The 11,366-nt window shown below is 40.4% G+C and overlaps 1 protein-coding gene across 1 annotated transcript in view; it reads left to right on the forward strand.

The window, feature by feature from the left end:
* The window catches only part of LOC126094501 (protein farnesyltransferase/geranylgeranyltransferase type-1 subunit alpha), an 84,259-nt gene that overhangs the window by 65,969 nt on the left and 6,924 nt on the right, over positions 1–11,366 (forward strand). The window contains exons 5-6 of the mRNA XM_049908913.1: positions 5,516–5,716; positions 9,138–9,318. Of these exons, the coding sequence (XP_049764870.1) occupies positions 5,516–5,716; positions 9,138–9,318 (382 nt within the window). The remainder of the gene's footprint in view (positions 1–5,515; positions 5,717–9,137; positions 9,319–11,366) is intronic.

An 11,366-nucleotide genomic window follows, 5' to 3' on the forward strand; every position in this document is an offset into this window, starting at 1 on the left:
AAATTGCTAAACATGGTACACGTGAAGCAATAAATGATGAAAGACAGAAAGACAAACTCTCATTTTTTAAAGTGTGGTACTGGAGAGTTGTTTGTTTGGAAAACTGTCTTCAGAGGCATCAACAATAATAAGTTGCTGAAAATGGTGGTGAACTAGGCAAAGTATGCAGAGAGCTTTCCATCACAACTTTCACAGGATACCACTGGTCTATGTGAGAGAAACAACACTCACAAGGGCACAGAGCATTCACATGCACCTGTTGAACATGTCTACGATTCTGAGAAAGTTAACTTGTTTTGTGCCATGTCCAATAAGTAAGACAGTCTACAGACCTGTCTTCTTTGCTGAGAGAAATGTCAGTGGTATCACCTATGTCAACAGGCTGCAGTTGTTACTCATACCGTAACTGGAAATTAATAGCAGGGTTTTTATCTTTCAACAGGATGGTACCCCTTGACATTTCCATTATTGTGTAAGAGATTTTTCGAATGGGACCTTGCCATATCACCCTGATTGGGCTTGTGTGTGTTCTTAATCTCATTCCTGATATTTTGGGGGTGGGTATGCACAGAATTGGGCTACCAATTAGATGTGTGCCATGTGATAAAGGATGTACACACAGAATCTTTTTAATCATTGTAAAAAGACTGTGAGTGTTCATTTTTCATGTACTGTATCATTTGAACATTGTCTTTTGCTATTTATCTGAAATGATTTTTTAAATGTTTTGTGGACTTCAAAATTTCCTTGTATATGGCAGCTGTTGACAGTTACTCAAGCTATCTGATATTTAAAAAGGCAGAAGCAATGACATAATTGCATCTCATATGTGCCATCTTGAACTTACCAGAAATCAAACTAAAGAACTACAGTAATTATTAAAGGTACCTGTTGTACAGTATGTTTCTGATTGAAAGTAGTGTTCAGTATTGTTTATTATGAAGGGTCTCACAATGAAAATTTACAAAATTACCATTTGTCATTGAAAATATGTGACATTACAGAATGTGAGAAAAAAGACATATAAATGGAAATACTCATATTTCTTGCATTTTGGGTTCATACACGATATGAACTCACACCCCAGATTTGGATTTTATAATTTTCTTTGGGTGGATACCTTTCCAGACAACACGTCGTCATTTACATGAAGTGCTCAAAAATAAACATAGAGAATTGGAAGTGAGTGGAAAGCAGTCTATTAAAAAAAACTCTTGTGAATTCAGGACTCCTTTTAGTTTCATGTTTTTATCATCATCATAATCATCATCATCATCATCATCATTTAAGACTGATTATGCCTTTCAGCGTTCAGTCTGGAGCATAGCCCCCCTTATACAGTTCCTCCATGATCCCCTATTCAGTGCTAACATTGGTGCCTCTTCTGATGTTAAACCTATTACTTCAAAATCATTCTTAACCGAATCCAGGTACCTTCTCCTCGGTCTGCCCCGACTCCTCCTACCCTCTACTGCTGAATCCATGAGTCTCTTGGGTAACCTTGCTTCTCCCATGCGTGTAACATGACCCCACCATCTAAGCCTGTTCGCCCTGACTGCTACATCTATAGAGTTCATTCCCAGGTTTTCTTTGATTTCCTCATTGTGGACACCCTCCTGCCATTGTTCCCATCTACTAGTACCTGCAATCATCCTAGCTACTTTCATATCCGTAACCTCAACCTTGTTGATAAGGTAACCTGAATCCACCCAGCTTTCACTCCCATACAACAAAGTTGGTCGAAAGATTGAACGGTGCACAGATAACTTAGTCTTGGTACTGACTTCCTTCTTGCAGAAGAGAGTAGATCGTAGCTGAGCGCTCACTGCACCTTGCTTCCAGTTCTTTCACTATGTTGCCATCCTGTGAGAATATGCATCCTAAGTACTTGAAACCGTCCACCTGTTCTAACTTTGTTCCTCCTATTTGGCACTCAATCCGTTTATATTTCTTTCCCACTGACATTACTTTCGTTTTGGAGATGCTAATCTCCATACCATAGTCCTTACATTTCTGATCTAGCTCTGAAATATTACTTTGCAAACTTTCAATCGAATCTGCCATCACAACTAAGTCATCCGCATATGCAAGACTGCTTATTTTGTGTTCACATATCTTAATCTCACCCAGCCAGTCTATTGTTTTCAACATATGATCCATAAATAATATGAACAACAGTGGAGACAGGTTGCAGCCTTGTCTTACCCCTGAAACTACTCTGAACCACTAACTCAATTTACCGTCAACTGTAACTGCTGCCTGACTATCCATGTAAAGACCTTTAATTGCTTGCAAAAGTTTGCCTCCTATTCCATAATCTTGTAGAACAGACAATAACTTCCTCCTAGGAACCCGGTCGTATGCCTTTTCTAGATCTATAAAGCATAGATACAATTCCCTGTTCCACTCATAACACTTCTCCATTATTTGCCGTAAGCTAAAGATCTGGTCCTGACAACCTCTAAGAGGCCTAAACCCACACTGATTTTCATCCAATTGGTCCTCAACTAATACTCGCACTTTCCTTTCAACGATACCTGAGAAGATTTTACCCACAACGCTGATTAAAGAGATACCTCTGTAGTTGTTACAATCTTTTCTGTTTCCATGTTTAAAGATTGGTGTGATTACTGCTTTTGTCCAGTCTGATGGAACCTGTCCCGACTCCCAGGCCATTTCAATTATCCTGTGTAGCCATTTAAGACCTGACATTCCACTGTATTTGATGAATTCCGACTTAATTTCATCCACCCCAGCCGCTTTATTGCACTGCAATCTATTGACCATTTTTTCCACTTCCTCAAATGTGATCCTATTTCCATCATCATTCCTATCCCATTCTACCTCGAAATCTGAATCATTACTGATCGCATTTTCACCTACATTGAGCAACTCTTCAAAATATTCCCTCCATCTGCCCAAGGCATCCACAGGATTCACCAGCAGTTTTCCTGACCTGTCCAAAATACTTGTCATTTCCTTCTTACCTCCCTTTCGAAGACTGCTAATTACACTCCAGAATGGTTTTCCACCAGCTTGACCCATTGTCTCCAACCTGTTTCCAAAGTCTTCCCACGATTTCTTCTTGGATGCTGCAATTATCTGTTTGGCTTTGTTTCTTTCTTCAACATAACTTTCTCTGTCTACCTGGGTTCTGGTATGTAGCCATTTTTGATACGCCTTCTTTTTCCTTTTACAGGCTGCCTTGACTGTATCATTCCACCAAGCTGTTTGCTTCATCCTACTTTTACACACTACTGTTCCAAGACATTCTTTAGCCACTTCTAGTACTGTGTCCCTGTACCTTGTCCATTCCTTTTCCAATGACTGTAATTGACTACATTCAACTAACTGGTACCTTTCTGAGATCGCTGTTATGTACTTGTGCCTGATTTCCTTATCCTGAAGTTTCTCCACTCTTATCCTCCTACATATGGACCTGACCTTCTGCACTTTCAGCCTCACAATCCCAATTTCACTGCAGATTAAATAACAATCAGTGTCATCAAAGAATCCCCTGAATACACGTGTGTCCCTCACAGCCTTCCTGAATTCCTGATCTGTTATTATATAGTCAATGACAGATCTGGTTCCCCTGCCTTCCCAAGTATACCGGTGAATGTTCTTATGTTTAAAAAAGGAGTTTGTGATTACTAAGCCCATACTGGCACAGAAATCCAAGAGTTGTTTCCCGTTCCTGTTGGCCTCCATATCCTCTCCAAATTTACCCATAACCTTTTCATACCCTTCTGTTCGATTTCCAATCCTGGCGTTAAAATCACCCATGAGCAGAACACTGTCCTTGTCCTTTACTCTAACAACTACATCACTGAGTGCCTCATAAAAACTATCCATCTTATCTTGATCTGTCCCTTCACAATGCGAATATACTGACACAATCCTAATTTTCTTGCTAGACACTGTCAAATCTATCCACATCAGTCGTTCGTTTACATACCTTATTGCAACTATGCTGGGTTCCATTTCTTTCCTGATGTAAAGCCCTACACCCCATTGTGCTATTCCTGCTTTGACTCCTGACAGGTAGACCTTGTATTCTCCCACTTCCTCTTCTTTCTCACCCCTTACCCGAATGTCACTAACAGCTAAAACGTCCAGCCCCATCTTACTTGCAGCCTCTGCCAGCTCTACCTTCTTCCCAGTGTAGCCCCCATTGATATTAATAGCTCCCCATCTCATTATCATTTGTTTGCCAAGTCGTATCTTAGGAGTCCCTGGTTTGTCCGTTAGAGGTGGGACTCCGTCACCTCCAAAGGTCCAAGGCATTTTGCTCTGATTGTTGCCAGCATCATATTTAAAGTACCAGGGAAGCAGGTTGCTAGCCTTACTTGCCCCGAGTCCCATTGGGTTTTACCCCTAACGGCTGAGGGACTAACCGGTGGATTTGGTAGTCTTTGCCGTATGAGCACAAAGGTGACCACGACTCAGAATATGTCCGAGATGCCCAGCCTTGTTCCAAAGTAACTAGTATCCCGACTGTCGGGACCACTTACTTGGCCACTCATACGTTGTCCGTGGTTCATGAACTAGGACATGACTACAGGAACCCACACCATGAACCACTCATGTTTTTATTTTTATTTTTAATTTATTTCATTTGTAATGCCTGATGCCCAACACAACTGTCCTCTAGGAAGAAGACAATCTGCATGATACAGTGGTAAATGTAGTGCAACATAAGCTCTATATATAGTCGAAGTAAATCTACATTATTCTACAACTTCTACTTGTAAATGATCTGTTAATTATGCACATTAGTTATTAATCTGTTCTGCAATTATTACTTACTGAGCAGAATGCTTGTGGATGATTCAAAAGATTTTGCACCACCACTACATTCAAATGGAAATAAGTCTTCAGATCTTCAATGTTATCATTTTGCTTCAAGCAGGGACCTTTTCACAATACAGTTGTTTCTGTCCTTGTCAAAAACTGATGATTGTATTTGTGTAGTGGAAGAATAAACTTCTTTCCTCTTTGAGGAAGAAATGTACTAACTTTGATGTCTCAGATAACAAGGTATATAATTCTTCATCTTGAATGGAGCAGTACATAAAATAAGGGAAAGGCAACCACTCACCTATAGTGGATTGATGCATCAGTCACAGTAACACACAAGACAGCATTCACACAAGCTTTCGAGCATTAGCTCTTTGTTGAGCTATGGTACACACATTCACACACTCAACCACAAGGGCATCCAAAAGCACGTGGCCACAGGAGCATGGGTTTTGGTGTGTGTGTGTGTGTGTGTGTGTGTGTGTGTGTGTGTGTGTGTGTGTGTGTGAATGCATGTGCTATTGTCAGAAAAAGAGCTAATGCTCGAAAGCCTGTGTGAATACTGTTTTCTGTTGTGTGTTTCTGTGCCCCACGCATTGATCAACCATTGGTAAGTGGTTGCCTTTCCCTTATTTTACGTATTGCTCCAGCCAGGAATTTCCTTTATTGTTATAATTTTTTATCTTGGTTGTTCATTGTGTTTATAATTTTACAGGTTGTATGATGGTGAACTTAACTTTGTAGACAGATTACTTGTTGATGATGTCCGCAACAATTCTGCATGGAATCAGCGCTATTTTGTGCTCAAGCATACAACAGGATTCACACCAGATATTATTCGACAGGAGGTAGAATATACCAAAGAGAAAATAAGAATAGCATCAAACAATGAAAGTGCATGGAATTACCTTGATGGGTACGTATAACCAAAATGTTTTTTTGGAATAATTGTTTTGTTGTAATACTGGCAAGTGTGTACCATGTTGGCATATTACTTCTGTAGGTGTTACAGGAACATAAAATATCATTAGTTGAAAAGGTTTTTTCCATTTTGCAGCACCGTACCTGCTAAATTTTAAATTTCCATCCTTTCTATTAAGGCAGTGGACATGTATTCAGGAGCTATGCTGTTCAAATCCTTTCATATCTAGGTTTTATATGGCTTCTCTAAATCACTTATGGGGTGTGCTAGGATGATTCCCTCGATAAACCTATGCCTGATTTCCTGCCTTTTTTTTATCTGATCTGAGCTAGGACTTTATTTGTAATGAAGGCAATGAAAACTTTTTATTTTTGAGACTCCTATGACTTATTGGTAGTATAGCTTCACATTGAAATATCCTCCTTGCCACAAGAGGACAAATCTGATTTTCCATTAATTTTACAAAACTCAGTTTGCTTTTTCGAGCAGGTAGTTGTATGTTGTTTTAATTAATCACCTTTTCTAGCATGAGCTTTTGTAAATTACAGATTGCAGTGATCAGTCATCCTTGTTTAAATTTTATTGTGCAGATCTAGATTTCGGCTAGAAGCTAGCCATTCTCAGTGCTAAGAATACAAGAAGTACATAGTTAGATGATGTCATAAAAGTTACAATTAAGGGCTTAACTCATATGGTTTGTATATTCATTGAATACTACGAGGGTCACTCCAAAAGAAATGCACACTATTTTTGTAAAAATACAGTGTTCATTCAGCATGTGTGAAAGTTTTAATGTGTAGATACATCCTTCCCGTTTATTTTCAAACTTAGTTCAACCTGTTCTTGTGAGTGGCACCATCACAGCATGTCTTCAAGTTGGCTGCTACTCTTGATGTTCGTCAGAAGCAACGTGCTGTCTTAGAATTCCTGTGCTGTGAAAATGAGACAGTGGGAAACATCCACAAGAGGTTGAAAAAGGTGTATCGAGATGCTGCTGTTGATTGCAGTACAGTTAGTTGGTGGGCAAGCAGGTTATGTGATGAAAGCAGGCACAGCAATATTGAGGATTGTCCTTGCAGTAGCAGGCCTCGTACTGCACACACTCCAGACAATGTGCAGAGAGTTAACGAATTGGTGACTGCTGACAGACGCATTACAGTGAATGAATTGTCAGCTACATTGGGATAGGGGAAGGAAGTGTTTGTAGAGTACTGAAAGTGTTGGCATTAAAAAAGGTTTGTGCCATGTGGGTTCCCAGGATGTTGACAGTGGCTCACAAAGAAACAAGAAAAACAGTATGCAGCGAACTTTTGGAACAGTACGAGAATGGTGGAGATGAATTTCTTGGAAGAGAGATGAAGAGGCAATCAATGGAGTGGCATCATGCAAATTCACCAAAAAAAAAAAAAAAAAAAAAAAAAAAAAAAAAAAAAAAAAAAAATCAAAACCACACCTCTGGTGGAAAAGTTATGGCTACGGTGTTTTTCGATTCCGAAGGCATCTTGCTTGTGGACATCATGCCAAGTGGAACCACCATAAATTCTGATGCATATGTGACGACACTGAAGAAACTTCAAGCTCGACTGAGTCGTGTTCGACCACATTGGCTAAAGCAGGATGTTTTGCTGTTGCACGACAATGCACGGCCACATGTCAGTCAAAAAACCATGGAAGCGATCACAAAACTTGGATGGACAACACTGAAACACCCACCTTACAATCCTGACCTGGCTCCTTTTGACTATCATCTCTTTGGGAAACTGAAAGACTCTCTTTGTGGAACAAGATTTGAAGATGATGACTCCCTTGTCCCACTGCCAAAGAGTGGCTCCAACAGGTTGGGCCAGAATTTTACCATGCGTGTATACAGACGCTTATTCCAAAATGGTGTAAGGCAATTGAGAGGAATGGAAATTATGTGGAGAAATGAAAATATTGTTCCTAAAGGATGTATCTACACACTGGAAAACTTTCAAACATGTAGAATAAAAGATGGATTTAAAAAAAAAATGGTGTGCATTTCTTTTGGAGTGACCCTCGTATACTGAATACTACATTGAATACTACTGTTTGCGGAAGGCAGGCTGTATGGAGAACACATCGGTTGGTTGCATGGCACCGTCTACGTGAACTATGTATATGAACTTCAAGGGAAGTAAACCACTGTGGATGAAGCCCGACCAACAGGCATTACATGTAATATACAAACCATATCAGTTAAGCCATTACTTGTAACTTTGACACCATCCAGCTATGTACTTCTTGTATTCTTAACATTGAGAATGGCTAACTTCTAGCCGAAATCTAGATCTGCACAATAAAATTTAAAAAAGGACAACTGGTCGCTGCAATCTATAATTTACAAGACAATATAATAGTCATGGAGTGCAACAGCTTTCAGAGTGGAAGGTAACCTGACATGAGATTTTTATTAACCACTTGGACTGATTGGAAGAAAACATGGAAAGGAAAATGAGGTTTAGCTTCTCATCTGATGTGTCTTGAAAAGTGCACTCCATAAGTGATTTAGGGAAGCCAGGAGGAAATTGAGCTATAACATCACACCTCATAAATAGAAGCCCATTGCCTTAATAAAAAGGTTGAAAATTAGAGATGAACAGGTCAGTTGCAAAGAGCTCTTGCAGTAAGTTATTGTTTCTTGTCTTATAAATTCTGTTGATGAATTATGCCAAACTATAAAAGTAAATGAACATCAGATGGGTGTTTGTCAATAACTGAAACAAAACAAAGTAGCAGTGATAGAGACATGAATAAAAAGACTTTGGGATCAGCAGTTCCTATCCATGGATCCATGGTCAGAAATGTGGAAGTAAAATGAGGTGAAAATATGATAGTGTAGGCAAGAAAGTGATTCCTACAACGAGTTTCTGTTTTCACCCTGCAGACTGGAAATTTTATGTCTCCTTTTCTGTCTACCTGCCTTTTGTTGTTGTTTATATACTTCACTGTTGAGGAGGGAAAAAAAGTATCTTCAAGCCACATCAGTAAAGTTCCTGAACCACAGTCTTCCTTCCATGTTTTCTTCCAATCTGCCAGTTAGTTAATAAACCACTTATACATAAGAGGAGGTAATAAAATATAACTGAAACACAACTACTTGCTCAAAAAATTTAGTTGATTATTGTAAATTTAAGGCAAGATTGAATGTGTCCTCTTATTTTAGACAAAGAGGATATTTTAAAGGGAAGCTATACTACCAGTAAGTAATCAAATCTCAAAAATAAAAGTTTTTATTGACTTTTAATGGACCATTGTTTTTTTTGCTGATCTCTGAATGACAGAAAATTTCTAAAGCTTATTGATAGTTGTTTCATTTATAATATGGATCTGGAATATTGAAAGTCTGTCATTAGAATACATTCTTCAGTGCATTGTTTCTTTTTGTTTCTGTTAGGATACTGTTGCACGCAGAACAGAACATGGCACAACAATTAAGTTTACAGGAATTCTGTGAAGAACTCTATGGTGCAGGCAGCCGTTCACCCTATCTATTGGCATTTATGGTCAATCTTTTAGAGGATCAAATAGAGCAACAGCCAGAAAAGAGACCAGAACTGTTGCAGAAGGCTCTTGCAGTAAGTTTTTGTTTTATCTCATTGATAAATAATCCTTTACTATAAAGTAAACAAACATTAATTATATGCAAGTCAGTTTGCCAATAACTGAAACAAAACAAATTAGCAGGGGTATAAAAATGATAGAATGACTTTGTTACCAGCAGTTCCTTCCAGTGGACAGAAAAGTGGAAGTAAACTGAAGTGAAAACATGGTAGTGTAGGTAAGAAAGTAGTACTCATCTCCAGTTCTTGTTCTGACTTTTCACCCTAGAAAATTGAAGTGCCAGCTCAAGAAGTTGGAGAATCTATGTCTCTCTCTCTATCTACTTTTTATTGTTGTTGATATGTGCGATTGTTGAATAAAATCCTCTCTGTTGAAGCCATGTCAATTAAGTTGTATTCTCAAGATTTCAACAGTTGACACTATCACAGTGTTCAGTTGTAATTTCCAAAGGGTTATTCAGCTGTTGGAAACCAAAAGGATTTTATGAAGTCATGGTGCTGGGAAAGACTTATAGGTGTTATTTGATTGTTGGTTTAATCTTTATCAGGTGTGACATTGGACTGGGCTTATCTTGTAAGTAATTAATTCTAGATGGAGTATCATGAAGAGAGATAAAAATAGTATCAGAACTTTCCCAATATAATGCAAAGCAGCAGCTCTTTACAGTACTTTTAAGTGACTTAGCTGGTCATTTCTGTAATTTATGAGATTCCTTGCAGCATTTGCTGTTAACTGTTGAGAGGTTTTGTCTCGTAAGGAATATTAAAATTCAGAATGACTTGCAAAAAATTAGTAATTTTTATTTTTTTATTTTTTTTAGTGACCTACTGTTGACTGTATTACCTGAATAAATGTAGATATAAATTTTTGACATTGCTGGAATAATTCGACATTATTGTTCAAAATCGTGTAAAATGTAATGACTGTATGAAAACCTTTGTCAGACCTCAGATTTAAGGAGATGCACACTCTGGTGTAGGTGCACTTACAGTGTCGGCAGCTTCTGTTGGTAATGATCTGTGTGATAAATCGTGAGAAGTCAACATGACATATCCGGAGTCAGACATAAGTAACAATGAGCTTCTCCTTATAATTTTTCTATGGGTTTGTTAGGTTGGAATTAAACTGCATCCCCGAATTTTTTCTCAAAATGAGAAATAAGACGTAGAGTGGGCTATTGTAAATAATTTAGAAGTAAAAGAGGACCACTCACCATAGCAGAAGTATTGAGTTGTCATCAGGCAAACACCCGAAGAGAATTAATATTTTGGTAACTTCCTGAAGAGTCCTATTGACAAGCTAGTTCTCTCTCTCTCTCTCTCTCTCTCTCGCCCCCTCCCTCCCTCCCCATCCCTCCCTCCCCCTCCTTCCCCCTCTCCCCCCTCCTCCCTCTCTCCCCCTCCCTCTCACCCCCTCCCTCTCTCCCCCTCCCTCTCCTCCCCCTCCCTCTCTCCCCCTCCCTCTCTCCCCCTCCCCCTCTTCCCTCCCCTCTCCCCCTCCCTCTCTCCTCCTCCCTCTCTCCCCCTCCCTCTCTCCCCCTCCCACTCCCCGTCCCTCTCTCCCTCTCCCCCTCCCTCTCTCCCCCTCCCTCTCTCCCCTCCCTCTCCCCACCCTCTCTATCCCCTCCCCACCCCCTTCCCCTTCCCCATCCCCCTCTCCTGTCCCTCTTCCACTTCCCCTTCCCCCTCCCCTCTCCAGTTCATCTTCCACTCCCCCTCCCCCTCCACCATCTCCTGTTCCTCTTCCCCTCCCTCTCTCCCCCTTCTCCTCCCTCTCTCCCCTTCTCCCTCCCTCTCTCCCCCCCTTCTCCCTCCCTCTCCCCCTTCTCCCTCCTCTCCCCCTTCTCACTCCCTTTCCCCCTTCTCCCTCCCTTTCCCCCTTCTCCCTCCCTTTCTCCCATCTCCCACCCTTTCTCCCCATTCTCCCCCTCTCCCCCTTCTCCCTCTCTCCCCTTCTCCCTCTCCCCCCCTCTCCCTCTCTCCCCCCTTCTTCTCTCCCCCCTTCTCCCTCTCTCCCCCCTCCCCCCTTCCCCCTCTCTTCACCCCTTCTCCCCTTCTCCCTC

This window comes from Schistocerca cancellata, chromosome 8 (genome assembly GCF_023864275.1).
Source record: "Schistocerca cancellata isolate TAMUIC-IGC-003103 chromosome 8, iqSchCanc2.1, whole genome shotgun sequence".
In the NCBI taxonomy this organism is placed as follows: Eukaryota; Metazoa; Arthropoda; class Insecta; order Orthoptera; family Acrididae; genus Schistocerca; species Schistocerca cancellata.